This window comes from Symphalangus syndactylus, chromosome 7 (assembly GCF_028878055.3).
Source record: "Symphalangus syndactylus isolate Jambi chromosome 7, NHGRI_mSymSyn1-v2.1_pri, whole genome shotgun sequence".
NCBI lineage: Eukaryota > Metazoa > Chordata > Mammalia > Primates > Hylobatidae > Symphalangus > Symphalangus syndactylus.
Window position 1 is genome coordinate 100,952,618 of NC_072429.2, and position 22,720 is coordinate 100,975,337.

Genomic DNA, 22,720 nt, shown 5'->3' on the forward strand with positions numbered 1-22,720 from the left:
AGCCTGGCCAACATGCCGAAATCTCGTCTCTACTGAAAAAATAACCAAAATTAGCCAGGCTTGGTGGTGAGTGCCTATAATCCCAGCTACTCATGAGGCTGAGGCAGGAGAATTGCTTGAACCTGGGAGGCGGTGGTTGCAATGAGCTGAGATCAAGCCACTGCACTCCGGCCTGGGTGACAGAGCGAGACCATGTCTCAAGAAAAAAAAATAGGAGAGGCTGTTTAAATTAAGATGTATTTCTTATAAGTAATTGAAGCCATGAGTAAGAGTAGCTTAGGTAATTTTGTTATTTACTGTTTCACGGAACAGGAAATGGGTGATAGGTTCAAGGCTGGTCCAGCCATGTAACAGTATATTCAAATCCCAAGCTTCTTTTTCCTTTTACCTCTTCCATTATCAGAATCTTGGCTTTTTGATTCCTCCTTGTGTTTGTTGCCTCGTGGTCACAAGATGGCTGCTGCTATTCCAAGGATCATATCCATACAGAACTGTTTGAAGGCAGGGCACAATGAGGTATGCCTGGCAGAGACATTCTTTTCACAAGCCTCACCCTTAGCAAGGGGGAAAAAGTATTTCTCCACAAGACTCCAACAGACATTTCTTTGTTTCATTAGCTAAACTGGGCCATTTGTTCATTTTGAGCTGCAAGGGAGTCTGGGAAGCCAAGTATGTGGCTTTCCCAACTTCTATCATTGGAAGTGGGTAAGGGCTTGGAATGGGTTTGGTAGATAGCTAAGAGTATCTGATATGGGGATAAATAAATGCGTGGCCAAAAAAATTAAAAATTCTTCCCATTGGGCCAAAGAAAAGGTTTTAGAATATATCTACAGTTTTAGTAAAAAGAAAGCTTCCAATATTGAAAAAAAGACCTGTGTATGTGTGCGTAGATATATGTGTATATATACGTGTGTGTGTATATATATATGTGTGTGTATATATGTGTGTGTGTGTATAATAGATATATATATACCCACACACAGGGCAGCTTCAAAATTCTGTGTTCCTCTGACCCAACTTACCCCAGGGAAGAATCATGGACATGTACAAAGTTATAGGTATGTGTACATATATGTGTATATATGTATATATACACACACACACACATGCACTACTACTATATCATCCTGCTCTGCCAGGCACTGAGGTCAATTACAGAGTTGGTCTGGAGAAAAGCATGACCCTCTTTCCTTTGCATTACCCTCTTTATGCTTTGTACTCCAGCAGACAATATTTTGTGAAACTACTCTTTGAAGCTCTACCTTCAGTTCTACCTGGGAAGGTTTGTATAATGGCATCCATGCTCCATTCATAATTTTTGCCCCATCCCATCACTTAGGGTACACCCACCTCAGTTCTGTCTCCTTCCCCAGAGTTGATTCTCTCTAAGGAGAACCTATGCATAGAAACTTTGGTTGAGCCACCACACAGTTTTCTCCACATACTGAACCATGCCCAAATCCATGGGTAGGGCCTAGTCTCAAACTGAGCTCTGTATTGCAAATAATAACCAGTTTGAATTCTACTCATTGCAAGGAGACGCTTTAAAGACAGATGAGCAGCAAGTCTGCACCCTCAAGCTATCAATCCAGTTGAGGAGACAGCAGGATGAGATCTACTGGGACCGGGGACTTTTCTGAGCAGTGACATACTGCACTGCTAAAGTTATTTGACTTTGCCATTTGTAGAATGAAATACGAATTATTCCTTATTAGGGCTTGTGATTTGTTAATTAGCCTTAAAAGAAAATGTTCATGATAACAGCGACAAATGATGTTAAACCTACACAGATAATTAAGATAAACGGAATGTCAATTGCTCCTAATGCTGTCAGCAGAGTAAAGCTATCTTATTTATTAAGGAAACACAAGAATATATTTCCCAGCCAACTACAATGCTAGATACTAAGAACACTTAGTAATTCATTCTAAAAATGTGCACAGCCAGTCTGCAAGATGGAACTGAAAACCTATACAATGAAGAAATTGTTAAAGGTGATATAGGAGGAAGCCATTAGCTTGGCCTTAGAAGACTTATTAATCTTAAGGTCCCCTCTAAGCTAATGGAAATGTTCCAGCATAGAGTTGAAATTTTAGTATTAAATAGAAGCTTTGAGATAATAGCTTCAATTATTGAGTGCTTACTGTGTGCTGGGTGCTATTTGAAGTGTTCCACATATTTATACAACACAAGAAGTCCACACTACTGTTCTTCCCAGTTCACAGATAATGAACTCCAGGCACAAAGACAACTGATTTGCCAAAGTCACCCAGCCGGCAAGTGGAAAGCCAGGATTTGAATCCCAGCAGTTTGGCTCTAAAGCCTGTGCTCTTCCACATCTCACAGTGCAGTCCCAAATCTCGAGGCACTGTCTGTGGGTTGCCAGTGAGTTGCCTGGGTCAAGATAGATTTAGGTTTCTTAGGATGCAGCATCATCTCATGACCCCCTCTCTCCCAGGAAACCTGCTCTCCAGACCTGATTGTGCAGACACTTGCATCTTGTCCTGACCAGAGATACTGCCCTCCTCACACTGAGAAGGATGACTCCACATACCCAGGGCCAAAGGACCTCACGTGACCCATTCTGGGACAACAGACAGGCGCTACTGCATCCTGCTCTGTCTCCAGCTCTTCTCAGAATAGCCTGGAGGATTAGTGCTGTGACATTTCTGACCCTCCCTTCTCCACTCAACTGGTAGATTAGCAAATATCAAAGTCACAGGTATTCGTGACTAGTCCAAGCCACCTGATACTTCCAAAAGATGTGTGGTTTTGTTGGTTGTTTCATAACTGCTTGGGATCTGTTTATGGGAAGAGGCTCTTCCTCTTTCAGTTGGTATCAAAATGAGAGTTTCGCCTTGATATCATCCCCTAGACTTTCATCTTTGTACTGCCAGTCAGGGGAAAATTCCTCCAAGGGCTCCTGCTGTGAGTTTGCCATTCTAAAGGGCCAGGGCTGAGCACATATATCTCCTGTGTCCAAAGGTATCTCTCTTACTGAACACCAAGCTCCACTGGGAACAGAATCTTCCGTCTTGAAAATCTGCATCTTCAGTTCCCTCTGTGAAGGAGCAAGTTCTGATCTGAGAAACCAGTGGTTCAAGAGCTCCACCGTGAGGAAAGCAGGAAACAAGCCCTCAAGCAAGACTTTTCTGTCATTTTCAAAAGCAGGTGCTACCCACAGAAAGGCAAAGGCCAGAGATGGGGAATGGGGACCAGGGGAGTAGCCAGGTCATGGCTCTGGCCTGTCTGGTGAAGAAAGGGACTTGGCACAGGGTCTCTCCTGTCCCCTCATCTGCCCCGCCTTTTGCCGCATATTTATACAACCCAAGAAGTCCACACTACTGTTCTTCCCAGTTCACAGATAATGAACTCTGGGCACAAAGACAACTGATTTGCCAAAGTCACCCAGCCAGCAAGTGGAAAGCCAGGATTTGAACTCCAGCAGTTTGGCTGTAAAGCCTGTGCTCTTCCACATCTCACAGTGCAGGGTCCCACATCTCGAGGCATTGTCTATAGGTTGCCAGTGAGTTACCTGGGTCACAGAAGATATATGTGCTCAGCCCTGGCCCTTTAGAATGGCTTTCTCCCTACTCCATGCAGGGCACAGGGGGGCTACTAACTCTGAGCTCTACATTGGTAGCAGCTGGCAAGACGCTAAAGCTACTCTTCCCTTTTAGAGAATTAGATGCAATTAGCTTTGCTAAATTCTCCCATCAGCCCTGCCCACTAAATTCCTCACTGACTGCAATAGTGTTGCCTACCAGCTGCTGCAGTATCTGACCCTCACGTCTGCTGACTTCTCCCCTGGAGCCAGATCACTCCTGCAGCTACCAGCTCTCACCACCCCCACCCCCATCCCAGGCCACCAGCCCTTTGAGATGGGTTGGAACTCTGTGCCAATTAGAGGTGACTGGAGGATTCTGGGGAAAGCATAAGCTTTGGTATCAATTAGAACTGGGACAGAAATCTGGATCTATCTGTATCACTTTAAACAAGGAGCAGAACCTCTCTGAAACTCATCTTGAAAATGAGAGAAATGTTTTATTTCCTTTTCTCGTTTATGTGTCGACCCCACTCAGAGGGCAGACATTGTGTCTGTCTTGTTCATGGTTTTATCTCCATTACCTAACACGGTGCCTGGCACTTAGAAGACAATAAATATTTGCGGAGGGAAGGAAGAAAAAAATACTTTCCCTATCAGATTTTTAAGAGCACTAAATGAGATAACATACATAAGAATCTGGGTTACACGTGCTCTATAAATGATGGTTTCTAACCACCAGCTTATTTTGATTACATGACACCAGGCTTCTTGATTCAACTAATTAAGATTGTCACCTCATCCATTCATTCATTGAAGAAATACTGAGCACCTGCTACAAGTCATGCAGGACAATAAAAATGAAAAGAGCATGGTCCCTACCTTAAAGCGGCTCAATTACAATTTCAGTACACCATGTGCCACATGGTCATAAGTACAGAGAGCCATAAGCACACAGAGACTAGCCAGGAAAGGATGTAGGAGCAGGGAAATATCTGGAGGTAGAGAAAAACTTTCTATGTTGAACTCTGGTGCCCACTGACAATGCTGAGTCCCTGGAAATGAGTAGATGATGAATTTTACCACACACAAAAGATACGCTTGGAATAATTTTTTACCAGTCTCTTTCCTCAGTGATGTATCTGGATGTTGCCTTTAGCTGGTTAGACTCTGTCTCTTGGAGAACTGTATGAAGGGCAGTCCAAGTTCTCTGAGACTTTTGGCTCCAACAGACCCAAACCACCAGGCAGCAGGAATTAGAAACAGGTGCTACCTATGGTCTGTGTATTAGTCCGTTCTCGCACTGCTATAAAGAAACTAGACTGGATAATTTATAAAGAAAAGAAGTTTAATTGACTCACAGTTCCTCGGGCTGTACAGGCAGCATGGCTCAGGAGGCCTCAGGAAACTTTCAATCACAGCGGAAGGTGAAGGGGAAGCAGGTATGTCTTACATGGCCGGAGTAGGAGGAAGAGAGCAAAGTGGGAAGTGCTACGAACTTTTAAACAATCAGATCTCGTGAGAACTCACTCACTGTCATGAGAACAGCAAGGGAGAAGTTGGCCCCCTTGATCCAATCACCTCCTAACAGGCCCCTCCTCTAACACTGAGAATTACAATTCAACATGAGATTTGGGTGGGTCCACAAATCCGACACGTATCAGTCTGGAATTTAAATAAATTGAAGCAAGCATATCTTTATTTGCCACCACTGTATTACCCTAAGTTCTGGGCAAGACTTCTTGGAAAACTCCTCTAAACTTTTTGAGCAGCATCTAACATTTTACACAGTAGACCACGTGATGTGTTCTCAGGTTTCCAAAATTGGTCATATGCAGCCACTGGCCGGACATGCCATTGTGAGTTTCACCTGTACTATTTCTTTTCTTAACGCTTTTAAATTACTTTACTTAAAAAAAAAACTATTCAAGATCAGGCGTGGTGGCTCACACCTGTAACTGCAGCACTTTGGGAGGCCGAGGTGGGCAGATCACTTGAGGTCAGGAGTTCGAGACCAGCCTGGCCAACACGGTGAAACCCTGTCTCTACGTGTCTCTACTACAAATACAAAAATTAGCCAGGCATGGTGGCATGTGCCTGTAACCCCAGCTACTTGGGAGGCTGAGGCAGGAGAATCATTTGAACCTAGGAAGCAGAGAGCCAGGATCAGTGAGCCGAGATCACACCACTGCACTCCAGACTGGACGAAAGAGCAAGACTCCATCTCAAAAAAAAAAAGCAAATAAGCAAACAAAAAAAGCTTTTCAAAGATTTTCCAAACGTAATTAGCAAACAAGTATTAACTGCCCTTGCAGTCCCGATGTCTTCAAACATTAAATTGTAGTAGGATTACCAGATAGTGCTGAGATAGGGTAATCATGAATTCATAGAGAATCCAATTGCCTTGTCGTATGACTTCTTCTCTAGCAGCATTTGGCTGCTGGGGTGCAAATACTGGAAAAACTAAGTTGTTTCATTCAAAACAAACTTGGGGATTTTTCTAAATTTTTCTATGTATGGTAAAAAGCAGACAAGGGACAGAGTTGAGGGTACTGGTATGAGTGCTACTGCTAGTAATATGATGTTTGTGGAATCTCAGCTGGAAACAAAAGACATGAAGAGAGGCTTATGGATTGGGAGAAAGACAGGTGAGAGAACTGGGGGTCTCATTTAATGTAAAAATTATGGTTGGGGCGATAGTTGAACAAACAAGTATGTATTTATCTGCAGACACAAATAGTAAGTATATACATTCCTTTATTAGGGTAGCCCTTGCACTTATAAAGAAACCTTCCTCAAAAAGGAAATGTACAAAATGATGAAGCTACAATAGTTTATTTCAACATACTAAACCAAAAAAATAAGAAAACAACTAATTTATTTGAAAAAAAAAAAAAACAAATTCTGTACATGCAGGGTTGGCTTGATTGACCATAATGTATTTCAGCAAAAAAAATTTAGTTACACCACACATAATAAAGCTTTCTATGTACACAGTAAATAGTAAATAACTTTGCTAAATGACCAGACATTTGAAAAAATGAAAACACAGTTGTAAAACAAAGTACGTAAGAATATTGTGAACTTATTTAACTGTACAAAAAGCAATCATTCTCTAAAGCCTTCCATTTTCACTTACATTTTCTTTAACAAGATTAAGCCCCAAATTGAAGGGATTAAATCCTTTCTTCCTAATGCCTCGGGAATATCAGATTCTCTTTCAAATCTTTAACTTTTTACAAAGGAGTAGAGCACTTAAAGGGAAATGGTGGGAAACAAAGAGATTTCAATTCTGTGCCACTCATCCAGATTCTGCTGCGGAAGATTTCCCAAGTCCGCTATCAATTCACTCAACTTGGCTTAAAAACATAATACCTGATTGTAGGACTAATTTGGCTTTTATTTAGCCCATCTGCAGCTTTATCATTAAAAATCAGCTCCTGACATTAGCCCTTAGCTCAATATCTACATATGAAATTTGGGAATTCTATGACAGTGATGTTAGCATATTTAAATATAAAATGCAAAATGATTAATTTTTAAATATGCAAACTGCTACATTTTCTCAATAATCAATTCATGCACAAATAAAAAATGGCAATAGAAAAAGCAGAAAAATATGGATGTTTCTAAATGAGACAATGATAAAAATTTCATATATTAATATCAAGACACGGCTGGGGCCAGCTTACGTTGTAAGAAAAACTATTATTGTATGTAATTGGACAGCAAAACCCAGTCCTGTCTAAAAGCAATGGATCAAACTGTCTTCTCAAGTCCTTCCTGGCCATATTTCTATGTGCTACAATGAAACATTTTTAATAAATGCAATCTATCATAGAACTACAAGTTTTTATATTCCTAAATAATGAACTTAACTTTATTATAGCAATGATTTAAATACATGGGCTGTAAAAAAGAGAAAACAGTTGTAAACATACACTTAATTTTTTTCTTTACCTGCAAGATAATATTTTTAAAAGATTACACAACTTCTTGATTCTTTAAGAACTAAGAACCAAAGTACTGAACATAATAAATAAATGTGCAACCTGGAGGCCTGGAAAAAGAGATAGAATACCAAATAACAAACCAGTGCATTAAAAATCCAGTAGGTCAGTATTAAGATTTCTTCATCCAAATCCAGTTAGGTTTATTGCTATTATAAATAAGCTTCACATTAAGGCATCTGTCATTACCTATGAAAAAGATTTGGATTCAAAACAAAGGAATATACACTGTACAACCTTTTTTCTTTCATTCTGATGTCATTACAGATACTATCAGTTTTAAATGTTAAGTTTTTGTATGGCAATACATAAATATCTTTAAACATATTATCTGAATATAGTTCAAATGTTTCTCTATATTTTGATACTTTAATATAGATATTGAAAGTATATTCAATTAATGAGGAAATAGACAAAAGCAAATCAACATAGATAGTAAAGGACTAAATCTGAGACATTACAACCTCTAAAAAAAATATATACTGTACAGACAGTGACGATGAGCAGATTTTGGCCAAGTCATTTAACTTCCCTGAGCCTCATTCTTTCCATCTGTAATATTTCAATAACAGTTGCTCTGTCAAGCTGTTTTGAGATCAAATGAGATGATGTAAAAACACTTGGCAAACTGTGAAGCAATGCAAAAATTAATGGTATTATCATAGGCCAAAAGATCTCAAGTTTCTGACAATCTCTCTAACAAATAAAGTTATGGCCTGCTCCTTTTGCATTCACTTGAGAACTCCCAGTTTTGATTAGATTGTTACGGAAAGAATGGAGCCAAAATTTATGCAAAGAGGAAATCTCTAAGTTTTAGCATCCAGAATTGTATAAAGTACAGTTTGTTGGGAATGGGAAACAACTGCTTGAAGGGGTATACAGAATACCAAACAAAAATGTATTAAAAATTCAGTATTTCAGTATTAAGACTTCTTCATCCAAAGACAGGTCTAACTCTAACTAGGCTCAGGCTACCTCTTGATACTTACTAAAAATAAATAGGGGCAGACTTCTCAAGAACCTTGGTTCCCGGCCTTTCATCAGACTCTTCTAGAGAAACCTCCTTTTCCCTCACCGTTGGCTATCATGTAGCATAGTCACATTAAAAGAACTATCTCTTATAGCAGCTCAAGAGTTTTAAAATCATAAAGAAACACAGCCTAAGTCAATTGCTGGTACACTATTCAGGCTGGCATAAATTTGAAATGATTCAATAATCCCTACCATGTTCTCCCTTTCTCAGTCCATAAGCCCTTCCTCTATGTATAAATGGTTCTTGGCCAGCTTTTTCCAATCTTTGTTCTGAGGAACACTAGCTGGGTGAGATGTTAACAGGTAAAAAACATTTGTGTTAAGTATGTTGGGAATACGCAGGACGAGATAAATTTATGTACCACTGAACTGCTCAGTCTTTGATGTACTAACTACTTGCTAAAGAAGAATGAAGTGTTCAGCATTTCCCAAACTCATCTGACCACAGAATCCCATTTTTCCCCCCACAAAATATCTAGAGGAGCTAACAGCTCTTAGAATATTCTTTGGAAAATGCTATTCTAGCCTGATTCTAAACATTCCAGGGCTAAATCTGGCAATAGTTATGTTTTTAATTTCTGAAGAAGAATCATTTTTCTTACAAGGTCAACTACCATGATAACCGCCTGGTTTCCACTCCATAAGTAGGCTTCCCAAAGCAACTAACAACTAAATTTTCTTCACCACATACTAAGGAATTCAAAGAACTTATTCTTGCGTGAATGAGAATTATGTTCTTTTTAAGGAGATACTTATATTCTTCCCCTAAGCATTAAAAATACAAAGATGTAATTCTAGATCCTAGGACCTAGAATCACAATTACTTTAAGGAAATAAGAGTATTTTATTACAACATCATTGCAATTAATATTATCAATGAATGATAATTAGTAGCGGTGCTAACAGTAGTAGTGTTGGTTAAGCATTTATTTTTGCATCCTAATCCTGATATCCACTCTATGAATTTAGGACCTACTATTACTCCCATTTTAAAGATAAGTACACTGAGGTTTACCAAGATTAACTGACTTGCCAAGGGTCACACACTGGAGTAAGGGCAGAACCTTAAACTCATGTCTGACCCCTCACCCCATGCTCTTAACTACATAATGCCATCTTTTATTTCAGTGACAAGACAAAAGCGTTTAGGTCACACTCTTGTTAAACAGGAAAATGATACAAATGCAAATTGTTTGGAATAGGTTTTGGATTTCCTTTTGAGCAAACCCCCAGTCCTTTAAAGGATATATTTAAAAATTTCTTTTTAAGCAGAGGAAAATAGACTACTATTTACCAATGACAAGTTTATAGAGTTTTAAAACGAGAGGTTTTTTAAAAATCTGCATCCAAAGTGAAGACGTTATCTGTTGTTTCTGCCATAACTGCAAAACGCTGATACTCCGAAACTCGTTTCTCAAAGAAATTTGTTTTTCCTTCTAAAGAAATGTTTTCCATAAAATCAAAAGGATTTTCTGCCTGAAAAACCTAAAAACGAAAGAAATATTATTAGACATTAGCTGAAGAGATCAAATTACATCCCACAATAAGAGCAAAGATGACCAAAACAGAGGTCAGGTTTCTCAAAACCTGTCTAGTCAGCTACAAGATCACATCATTCCCCTAAGACCCTGGAGGCACTCAAGGCTGACAAATTTTAAGATGACCCAAGATCAACCACTAATCTCCTCAAGAAACTGTACTAGCATCTCTGGTATTCTAATAAATAGAAAAAAACACACACAACTATTTCAGGAATTGAAATATTTAATACTAACCAATTGAAAATGTTCTCACAGCTTGAGATATCCAATACACCATGAGCATTTTTCATAGGTATTACTATTAGTCACACATACGTGATACTATAAAAAATGTTAAATTAGCAACAATCTACTGTGGTTCTAAATATGTTTCTTAATTTATACGACAACAGATAATCAACAAATTGTCATTAAGGGAATATGATCAGGGAAGACAGAATAAATGTTATCCATAGTGACTAGATGTCTCCAAACAAAAAGGGGGACTATGCTAACAAGAAGCTTTTTTACTGCTTCAGAATTCAAGAAGCAAGGCCGAGCATGGTGGCTCATGCCTGTAATCTCAGCACTTTGGGAGGCCGAGGTAGGTGGGATCACCTGCAGTCAGGAGTTTGAGACCAGCCTGACTGACATGGTGAAACCCCGTCTCTACTAAAAATACAAAAAGTAGCTGGGCGTGGTAGCAGGTGCCTGTAATCCAAGCTACTCAGGAGGCTGAGGCAGGAGAATTGCTTGAACCTGAGAGGCAAGAGGTTGCAGTGAGCCAAGATCACGCCATTGCACTGTAGCCTGGGCAACAGAGTAAGACTCCATCTCAAAAAAAAAAAAAAAAAAAAAAAAGAGAATTCAAGAAGCAGACTTGGAGATACAGCTTGATGGAAACTGTGGGATATTTCAGTGATTCACAAGGAATAACAAAAGAGGATTTCTCAATTTAGAAGTATCCTAGCAAAAAATATGAACACCACAGATAAACATATATTCAAGTAACCCAATTTTAAATATGAGCAGAGTGTCTAAACAGACAAACTGATACTTCTTTAAAGATATACAAAATGAAAAGATGCTCAGCATCATTATCCATTAGAGACACGCAAATCAAGATCACAATGAGATACCACTTCACACCTACTCGGATGGCTATAATTTTTTAAAAAACAGGTAATAAGTGTTGGTGAGGATGTAGAGAAATTGGAACCCTCATACAGGGTGGGAATATAAAATTGTGCAGCTGCTTTAGAAAACAGTCTAGTAAGGCCGGGCGTGGTGGCTCACGCTTGTAATCCCAGCACTTTGGGAGGCCGAGGCGGACGGATCACGAGGTCAGGAGATCGAGACCACGGTGGAACCCCACCTCTACTAAAAATACAAAAAAATTAGCCGGGCGTGGTGGCGGGCGCCTGTAGTCCCAGCTACTCGGAGAGGCTGAGGCAGGAGAACGGCGTGAACCTGGGAGGAGGAGCTTGCACTGAGCCGAGATCGCGCCACTGCACTCCAGCCTGGGCGACAGAGCGAGACTCCGTCTCAAAAAAAAAAAAAAAAAAAAAAAAAAAACAGTCTAGTAGTTCTTCTAATGATTAAACATGAAGTTACCATATGATCCAGCAATTTCACTCCTAGGTATATATGTAAGAGATATGAAAACATGTCCACACAAAAATCTGTACATGAACGTTTATAGTAGCATTATTCACAATAGCTCAAAAGAGGAAACAACTTAAATGCCCATCGAATGGATAAATAAAATTTGGTATATCCATACAGTGGAATATTATTTGGTCATATAAAGGAATAAAGCATTGATACATGCTACAACATGAATGCACCATGAAAACATTATACTAAGGAAAGAAGAGAACCACAAAAGGCCACATATTATATGATTCCATTTGCATGAAATAGAATATGCTGAATAGGCAAATCTACAGACACAAAAATTAGATTAGTGGTTGCCTAAGGCAAGGTGGGTAAGGGGAGGAAAGAGGAGAGACTGACTGCTAATAGGGACGGAGTTTCTTTTTGGGGTGATAAAAATGTTCTAAAATAGGTTGCTATGATGGTTGTACAACTCTGTGACTACACTGAAAACTACTGAACTGTACATTTTAAATGGGTGAATTGCATGCTATGTGATTTATATCTTTAAATAAAGCTTTAAATATTTATGTATCTTTTTTCCAAAAACTCATATGCTGTGTGTGGCTGAGTGAAATTCTATGAAATTCTCCATCAGAAATTGTGTGTAAAAAGTGAGGGAATATTGGAGCTGTAATACACAGCAAGATACAGTGAAAGGGCACTGAACCAATAGCCATAGACTCACTAGATTTTAGAACTGAAGACTTTTCAAAAAATTAGATCTAAGTCATTCATGGCATGGACAAAGTAACCAAGACCAAACTAAATTAAGTGACTTGTTTTTGGTGGTTTTTTTTTTTTTTTTTTTTTTTTTTGAGATAGAGTTTCAGTCTTTTTGCCCAGGCTGGAGTGCAATGGCACAATCTCGGCTCACTGCAACCTCTGCCTTCTGGGTTCAAGCGATTCTCTTGCCTCAGCCTCCCGAGTAGCTAGGATTACAGGCACCCACCACCATGCCCAGCTAATTGTTGTATTTTTAGTAGAGATGGGGTTTCACCATGTTGGCCAGGCTGGTCTTGAACTCCTGACCTCAGGTGATCCACCTGCCTCAGCTTCCCAAAATGTTGAGATTACAGGCATGAGCCACTGCACCCAGCCTTATTATTATTTTTATTTGTAGAGATAGGGTCTTGCTATATTGCTGAAACTAGTGTGGAACTCCTGGGGTCAAGCAATCCTCCTGCCTTGGCCTCCGAAGTGCTGGGATTATAGGAGTCAGCCACAATGCCCAGCTCCTACAAGTTTTGATACATAGTAATCATATTGTCATTTACTTTATATTTTCAATTAATTTTTATTTTCATTTTAAATCTCATTTTAAAGGAGATATATGTATATGCAGAGAGAGAGAGAAAGAGAGAGTGAGAGAGAGAGAGAAAGGGTCTCACTCTGTTGCTCAGGCTGGAGTGCCATGGCACAATCTCAGCTCACTGCAACCTCTGCCTCCCGGGCTCAAGTGATCCTCCCAGCTCAGCCTCCTGAGTAACTGGGACTACAGGCATGCCACCAGGCCTGGCTAATTTTTTGTAGAAATAGGATTTCGCCATGTTGCCTAGGCTGGTCTCAAACTCCTAGACTCAAGTGATTCTTCCACCTCAGCCTCCCAAAGTTCTGGGATTACAGGTGTGAGCCACTGCACCTGGCCTAAAGGATATATTTTTTAATCTCTAAGTAAATTAAGCTTTTTGGCAATTTTTAAATCAATTTCTACTTTTATTGCATTAAAAATCTAAGGCCTCTATAATTTCTGCTTTTTAGAATTTACTCAGATATTTTGAAGCCTGTGGAAAAACAAAGTTTTATATTGTGTTTAGATCTTCTTCTGCAGGAGGTGGCATGTTTTACATACCTACAGTTAGCAATTTCCCAAAAGGAAAATTAGACCCAAGGGTCAGCAGTTTTCTAATAAGCAGCAGAACACGAACGTGTGGATGTGAGGATATGGTAATGGGTTAAAGAATAGCGAATTCGCTGTAAGGCTTAAATAAGCAAATTCATTTTCTAATAACAAAAATATTGGTAAAAGTTATGAACAAACAATTTCTTTTAATATACATAGTTTATAAGTTTAAGAGATTATATTAATATAGTTATAATCTTGATTTCTCATTAATTAGTAAACACAGAGAGGATCTTGCAACTAAAACGTTAAAATGTAGTTTATCTTACCAAAAAAACCTACACTTCACTTGACTCTTCCATTAAGTACCCGGGTGGTTATCAGAATATAATTCTGCTATATCTGCTAATACAACATTAGCAAGATAGGTAATGATTACCACAGCATCATAGATTTCATAAGGATTCTCATTAAAGACAATTTAAACTTAAATTTTCATGACAAGAAATCAAAATCTGTAATTTCTAATTACCATGGTATAGAACATAGCGAATTTCTGTGTTTCACTTAAGTACAAAGTGACCATCTAGTGTGTTTATTATGTGTCTAATATTATTTTAAGTGCTTTAAGTGTATCAACTCATCAACAATCCTTTGTAGTAAATATTATTACCATCTCTATTTTATAGATGAGGAAATTGAGAGAGTTAAGCAACTTGCCAAAGGTCACACAGCTAGAAAGTGGTGGAACAAGGATTCAAACCCAGATAGTGTGGCTACAGGCTCCATGTCTTAAGTAATGGGAAAACCGCACGTGATGAAATTCAGGTACATTATCTCTGATAAATGACAAAAATAACTTGAATAACTCTGTTCAAAGAGTTATATTATGACAGTTAATGTCTTCCTAACAACTATTCCCTATTTAAAAGTACTAACTCCCAAACCACAATATAGACACATGGCGATTTATATGAGGGTGAATATAAATATGCATATTAAACCTAACTCCTTGAAAATAATCCTATTAAATATACAGCTGCAATTATTGCAAAATAATTTATTGAGCTTGTTAGTTCTAATATTTTACCAGCCTCCTACTTCAGTTATTAATTTTAAATTTCAAAGGATTTTGCAAAACCTTGTTCATACGAAACAAGTCTCTGTCATGGACATTTAAAAAATAGAATAGTATGTTACAAACGCTTTCAGTAAAATATATTTTAGGGTCCTTGCTTTCCTATAACATTTTAACTAGTAGTAACACATTTTTAAACACATTACCTTTGAGAATCCAAGTTCCACAAGTAATCTGTCAGCTACAAACTCAATGTACTGTTTCATCAAAATGCAATTCATTCCAATGAGGCCAACTGGCAAGGCTTCTGTTAAAAACTCCTGGGATGAAAACAAAAACAGAATAAAGTACAAACAAAACTATAAATATGTATTTTCCAAATAGAAACAGGACTTTCGTTTTATTTCTAAGACTGATTTTGTCCAAGGAAAGTATATTAGGATAAATTCTTTCAATGTGGCAAATGATGTCCATATGTTTAAAAACAGTTGGGGTATTACTATTCACATTTTTTCATGTTTTCGAGGAGCCAAAATAAATGGAAACGAACTACCAAATTACTGGATTTCTTGAAGTAGCAGATATAAGACTCGGATTCATATGCTTTCTCAATAGAAAAAAAAGATACTTTGTTCTAAAATATCTGGAAAAAGATTCAAAGATGATCATCATGAAGAACATGACTATGGAAGGGAGCTGGGAAAGAAAGAAAAACTCAATTAACAATGAAAATGAGAAAAAAGAAAGAAACAGATTTGGGGGTTGGGAGATAAAATGAGCTCCAACCATACTGAAAGACTATACAGTGGTAAAGTGTTAATAGAGGAAAAATAAAAATATATCAACCACTTGGATTTAGTTCTCAAAATGATTAAAGATACCAAAGTGCCTGTTATGCCTTTTTCCTCTTTCAATATACAAACTATGCCTGTTAAACTACGCAGTGTTACCAAAACAAAAGTAATTTTAGAATGATAAAAACACATCCTAAGTACAGAATCTAGCTCTTTCTAGTAAGAAATCCGTACATACCCTAACTTGTTACTTTTCATTAACTTACTTATTCTAACTTGTTACTTTTCATTAACTTACTTATTCATTCTATAAAAATTTGTGTATGCTTCAAGCTAGGTACCTTGCTACGTTATTAAAAGTACAAAACAAATAAAAAATCATCACTGTTCTCCAGTCACTAAAAATGTAAAAATACAAAGTTACTATAATTAGCTGATCGTGGCATAAAATTTGACAGAGATCAATAAGACAGAAAAATAGCCCTGAAACAGGTTTTAGTATACATAAAACCTTAATATATAATAAAGACTGACTTACTAAAGCAAATTGTAAACTGACATAATAATTGTAATATATCATGTATTGGTATTGTCAGGCTGACCAGAATAAAATTGCTGGTATTTTTATTGACCTACAAAATGTCATGAGTCAATATAATAGTGGTACAAACATCAGAGAAAGAGAGATGTGCTAATTACACAAACTTCCTGGTTTACCTGCTCAATTTTGACAGCATCAACAATGATCTCCCTGACCCTTTCTTCTGAAGGCTTATTTACTAAGTATTGGAACATCAGGCAAGCAAAGTCACAGTGAAGTCCCTAAAAGGGAAGAAAAATGTCATTGTCAAATAACTTTTAATCAGCTATTTGCACACGGTGATGGGTCAAGCATTGTATAAAGTGGTTCTAGGAATATAACACAGAACTTCTGGAAAATGGAAGAGGGGTTAACAGGACTAGGAACTTCCTTCAAATCTCATTAAATGCCAATACAATAACCTATAATAAAAATTTTCAATGCCAGCAAATCTTAGTTCATCAACATTATAGAAAAATTAATTTATGAACAAACAAAATCTGCAAATAAAAGCATTTTGGAAAGGAAAATAAAGAAAGAAAGCCTGAAATGAAAATTCATTAATTTTTAAATTTCAAAAATAATTAAGGAATGATTGAAAAATAATGAGTAGTATTTAAATAACAGATGAAACTCAGATTTCAAAAATACAACATTTATAATTAAAGAAGAAAGGCTCAAGATAAAAATGAATTCAGTTCTAATGAAAATGGAAACTGAGGTGGGGCTCGGTGGCTCATGCCTGTAATCTCAGCATTTTGGGAGGTCAAGGTGGGCAGACTGCTTGAGTCCAGGAGTTCAAGACCAGCCTGGGCAACATGGCAAAACCCAATCTCTACAAAAAAAAAAAAAAAAAAACCAATAAATAAATAAAGTAAATAAAAAATACCAATAAATAAGAAAATGGAAACTGAACAATGATGAATATCACCTGAAGCCATACAAAGCAGATATGATCTTACAGATAACCAAAAATGAAAATAAACTTGTGAAATACCCCTGAGTATGGTTATACAAATGCAATAAATAGTATAGAATCTTAAGTAATTGAAGAATAGGCGAAGGAGAGTCAACCTACAATAATCAGGACTCCAAAACACAGCATAGATAGTATAGAGCTAAATATTTTTTAAAAAATAGAAAATTTCAAAAATTCAACATGAAAAAAGAGAGAGGTCGGATATAGAAAGATGGAATTCCCAGGCCGGCATGGTGGCTCATGTCTGTAATACAGCACTTTGGGAGGCCGAGGTGGGCAGATTCCTTGAGTTCAGGAATTCGAGACCAGCCTGGGCAACCTGGCAAAACCCCATCTCTACAAAAAATACAAAAATTAGTCAGGCATGGTGGTGCATGCCTGTAGTCCCAGCTACTCAGGAGGCTGAAGCAGGAAGATTGCTTGAACCTGGGAGGTCAAGGCTGCAATGAGCTGAGTTCACGCCACTTCACTCCAGCCTGGGTGACAGTGAGACTGTTTCCAAAAAAAAAAGGAAGAAAGAAGAAATTACCATCAAGGCTGAAAGATGTTAAAGTGTTGATGAAAACTGACAGGTAACTTATTACAGAAAGTAATACCAATCAAAATCCCAATGGAATTGGTGTGTGTGTGTGTGTGTGTGTGTGTGTGTGTGTGTGTGTGTGTAATTTATTTTAAAAGGCTTTAGAGCAGAAAAGAAAGGAAAGTACACTTGGAAGAGTCCCAAGCGGGCATAGAGGTCAAGTACCTAAATTGGATTGTTTTTAATTCAAAAGTTAACCTGGAAGGCTGGGCATGGGGGCTCGCTCATGTCTGTAATCCCAGCACTTTGGGAGGCCAAGGTGGGAAATCACTTGAGCCCAGGAGTTCCCGACCAGCCTGGGCAACACAGTGAGACCCTGTGTCTACAAAAATTTTTTAATTAACTGGATGTGGTGGTATATGCATGTAGTTCCAGCTACTTAAGGAGGCTGAGGTGGGAGGACTGCTTGAGCCCAGGAGGTCAAAGCTACAGTGAGCCAGGATCATACCACTTGCACTCAGCCTGGGTGACAGAGAGAGACCCTGTCTCAAAAAAAAAAAAAAAAAAAAAAAAAAGAATAGAATAAACGGACAGAATCTTGTAAGAACACTCTCAAAAGAAAAGTTTTGATATTTATCCTACAAATTATTGAAATATATGAAACTATAATAATTAAAATGGTTTGTTATAGAATAAAATCTGATAGGTCAATAAGGAAGAAAAAATAGCCATGAAACTGATTTTAGTCTAATAAAACCTTAATAGATAATAAAGAAGACAGCACAAGTCAATGAAGAAAGGATGGATTACTTAACAAGGCAAATTGGAAAAACTTCCCAAGAGTGTTTAAAATAAAATTCTAACATATTCTTTACTATATTTATGCTAAATCCTACTTTACAAATTCCAATTGCATTACAGAGTTAAAGGTTAAAAAACCAAGAAAAAAATATGTGTAATTAATTTATCTCTGGAAGTGGATTACATAAAATTTAAGGTTTTGTATGTTAAAAGAACAAAAATTAAAAAGCAAAGGATAAATTGGGAAAATATGTGAAATAAATATAAGCAAATTCATATTTTATATTTGTGCTATAAATATAACAAATGCTATAAACGTGTACTTGTTGAAAGGACCCAGTCACTGTACATTGGGAATAAACCAATGAACAAGCAAGCATGACCAAGGATAATACACTACTGAAGAAATAACCTTAAAATAGTGAGAGCACTCAGAGTTAAATAAGAAAAATGTTGATACTGCACCAGTAATAAAAGCAAAAGATAAAAGTAGGTAAATACAGAAAAAATACAAATGACTAATATCATTATGAAAAAAATGTTCAATCTAAGTAATAATTAAACAATGCAAATAAAACCAATAATGAGATACCAATTACCCCTATCAAATTTGCCAAACATTTAGCAAATTAATCTAAATTCTAGTGAGAGTATGGTAGAAAATGTTCATACATTGCTAGGTGGGGCTGAAAATTGTTATAAAATTACTGGAAAAAAAATCTGCAAGTAAGTATGTACGAATGGCTTTATAACTTAGTAATCCTACTTTTTGTGATCAAGCTTAGGAAAATAATATAAAGGGAGGACAAAGCTTACATATATGTAAAGGTATTCATTTTATGCTATAGTAAAACAAAAAAATCTGGAAATAATTTAAATTTCTAATTATAAAAGTCAAATAAATGATTCATTCATTAGATTATATACCTAACAAAACTACTATTTTCAAAAGGTGCTTAATGCCACAGAAAAATGATTGCAGTATTTTGCCAAGTGGAAAAAGAACATCTCAACTCCTAAATATATGAATGATTAAAATATGTTTATATATCTAAATAGAATTAAATGTAGAAAAAAGTCTATAAAGAAATATTTCAACAAGACAAATAAATGTGGTTCTCTCTGTGTTGAGATTTTTTATTCTCTCAGTTCTCTATAACAATCCTATATGACATTTCTAATAAAAGTTATTAAAAATTTAAAGACATGAAAAAGCAAAAAGTAATTATATGAAGCATTTTATGGCATTTAAAAAAATACTTTCACATACACTATTTCATTGCATTCTAACAAAACGGTTAAGTTTTATAGTTGAAGAAATCAAGGTTCAGAGAAGTTAAGCATTAGTATAGGCAATAAATGTTAACTGAATGGCTATAATAGCCAAAACATTGAGAACAGAAAGATAAATAAAACAAAGTCCCTGCACTAAGGAGCTTAAAGTCTAGCAGAAGAGAGAAAGAAGAAATACAATACATGCTATGGACTCCAAGACATGGACAGGTTCAGGTTTCAAATGGATACACAAAGGAAAGAGTGGCCAATTTCACCTAATTGATCAGCAAAGTTTTGAGATGTCTCTTCTGAGAAGGTAATCCAAAAAGGTTAAAAAAAAAAGTGGGGGGTGGGGGGTGGGGAGTGGTAAGAAAGATGGAAAGGGTATAGCAGGCAGAGGGAGACCGGGTTTAGTTACTGATTGGATGTGGCCGACAAAGAAGCAATCTAAAATGACTCCTAGATTTGAAATTAGATGATTGGAAAAGAAGGATAGAGACACTCGATGCAATAGGAAAAACAGAAGGAACAACAAATTTTCGGAGAAAGATGACGAGTTTGATTTCTGAAATAACAGGTTTGAAATACTTGGGGGAACTTCAAGGAGAAAATATCTAACATGCACTAGCATACGTGGGTTTGGCACTTAGGAAAGAATATCTAGGACAAAGGGTAAGTTTTGGGAGTTATGAGCATTTAGATGGTAGCTGATTCCATTACAGTAAATAAGATCAGCCAGGAGGGCATATACAGTGAAGGAGCAAGGCCAGCGCGAGAACCTAGGAGGACACTGATATTAAGAATGACCAGGAGACTGAGGAGAAACAGTAAGAGACACAGGAGGAAAATGCAGTGTCTTAAAAGCAAGACGATGTGACTTTCTATTTTAATTACCAGGATACTTGTGTCACCACAGCATTTTTCAGGAGAAAGAAAAATAAATGGGCTGGGCACAGTGATTCATGCCTGTAATCCCAGCACTTTGGGAGGCTGAGGCAGGCAGATCGCTTGAGCCCAGGAGTTCAAGACCAGCCTGGGCAACATGGTGAAGCCCTGTCTCTAAAAAAAATAAAAAATACCAAAATTAGGCCAGGTGTAGCGGTATATGCCTGTAGTCCCAGCAACAACGGAGGCTGAGATGGGAGGACTGCTTGAGCCCAGGTAAGTCGAGGCTGCAGTGAGCCATGATCATGCCACTGTACTCCAGCCTGGGTGACAGAGTGAGATCCTGTCTCAAAAAAAAAAAAAAAAAAAAAGATAGAAAAGAAAAATAGATGAACATCAAATATGAATACAAATACAACTAGAAAAACATTCCGTTCCTTACTTCATCTCTGCTGATGAGTTCATTGGAAAAAGTGAGTCCTGGCATAAGACCTCTCTTCTTTAGCCAGAATATAGCAGCAAAAGATCCTGAGAAGAAAATTCCTTCTACAGCAGCAAAGGCCACCACTCTTTCCCCTGGGAGACATAAAATCGTTTCAATTTTTGAAATATACTGCAAACATTTGCATATATATATATATATATATTTAACAATAAATACTACAACTGTTTGCAAATAAACAAAATACACAAGTTAGTGCCATGGCCAAAGATCTCCATAGGAGAAAATGCACCACCTCTACCTACTGGAGCAGAAAGGTATGCCTCCTTCAAATCCTCTGTCAGATGATGGACTTCTATAGGTCTTGGTGTCTGGACAAAGAAGGACCTTCCATACTCAGAACAAGAGGTGATTTACGTGTGTACCACACATGACTGTGAGTGCAGGTACATAAACATGTGTGCAGTATGTATACATGTGTGTGTACTGGACTGGAGAGTAGAAGGTAGACTTTATGACAAGTGTCTTCCTCTGAAAGGAGGAGAGGTTGCTTAAGTTTATATTTTTAGAAACCTATGGTATCTTACAGACCATCTGCAAACATTTCAAAAACCATTGGCGTGTATCTGCAATTAAAAAAAAAATAGATAAACCCAACTGAGGATAATAAATATATCTATTAGATAAAATGTCCCCATAACATAAGCAAAAATACTGTTTTCTGCTAAATACAAAAGGACCAATTTTAAAGGTCACTCATTGTTAGGCAAGAACTTCGTAGAAATCCATCTCCTATTAATTAATTGTCTACAGTGGCATCTTATCTGTAACATTACGCAGGATGATCAGAGCTCTAACCCAAAAGGTCATTCACAAGGTGCTTATGTCACCACACTGCATATGCTTGAGAAAAGTATTTATATATGTCTAAGGAGAAAGGTTTGGTCTATAATACCGTGAGATACAGGCAGCTGAGTGCTTGAGTGCATTACAAACCTTTTTCATAGGTGACATCACGTTTTATACCTCAGTACATGTCACAGGACCACACACAAAGAAGTCACTTAATAAACAAGTCCTGGACTGACTCAATGGAACCTATATAAGCACTAGATGAGAGAAGACATTAAAATCCATTCTAGGCCAAGTGCTACAGTGGCTCACATCTGTAATACCAGCACTTTGGTAGACCGAGGAAGGAGGATCACTTGAATGCAGGAGTTAGAGACCAGTCTGGGCAACATAGCAAAACCCCATCTCTACAAAAAATTTAAAAATTAGCTGGGTGTGGTGGTGCACACCTGTAGTCACAGCTACCCGGGAGGTTGATGTGGGAGGAATGCTTGAGCCCAGGAGGTCAAGGCTGCAGTGTGCTATGATCACACCACTGCACTCCAGCTGGGTGACAGAGTGAGCCCATCTCAAAAATCATCATCATCATATTCTTAAGATAGAGACTTGTCATTAGTTTAACATATAACTTACTATATCTTTTATCTTACTATTAAGATAACTTATTGATACATTTTTAATTGACACTAAGGTAACATCATAAGGATAATTATCTGCCAGGGAAGTATACGATAATTAAATACAAACGTGAATAAAAGAAAAATTGATATTTTAATTTTTATTAGAGACAGTGTGGGGTCTTGCTCTTGTCACCCAGGCTGTAGTGCAACGGTGCATTAATAATTCAAACAGTCTCAAACTCCTGGGCTCAAACAATGCTCCCACCTCAGCCTCTGACGTAGCTGGGAC

At 37.5% G+C, this 22,720-nt stretch overlaps 1 protein-coding gene across 8 annotated transcripts in view; it reads right to left on the minus strand.

The window, feature by feature from the left end:
* Nucleotides 1–6,283: 6,283 nt before the first annotated feature.
* Nucleotides 6,284–22,720, minus strand: part of RRM2B (ribonucleotide reductase regulatory TP53 inducible subunit M2B) — a 40,648-nt gene continuing 24,211 nt past the window's right edge. For 5 of the 8 annotated variants that reach the window (XM_063642894.1, XM_063642897.1, XM_063642892.1 and 2 more), the window contains 4 exons: nt 20,960–21,093; nt 16,195–16,299; nt 14,890–15,003; nt 6,284–10,071 (listed from right to left, as the gene is read on the minus strand). In XM_063642894.1, the coding sequence (XP_063498964.1) occupies nt 9,919–10,071; nt 14,890–15,003; nt 16,195–16,299; nt 20,960–21,093 (506 nt within the window). In that variant the 3' untranslated portion in view covers nt 6,284–9,918. The remainder of the gene's footprint in view (nt 10,072–14,889; nt 15,004–16,194; nt 16,300–20,959; nt 21,094–22,720) is intronic. The other 3 variants (XM_063642895.1, XM_063642896.1, XM_063642893.1) reach the window with 1 other exon arrangement.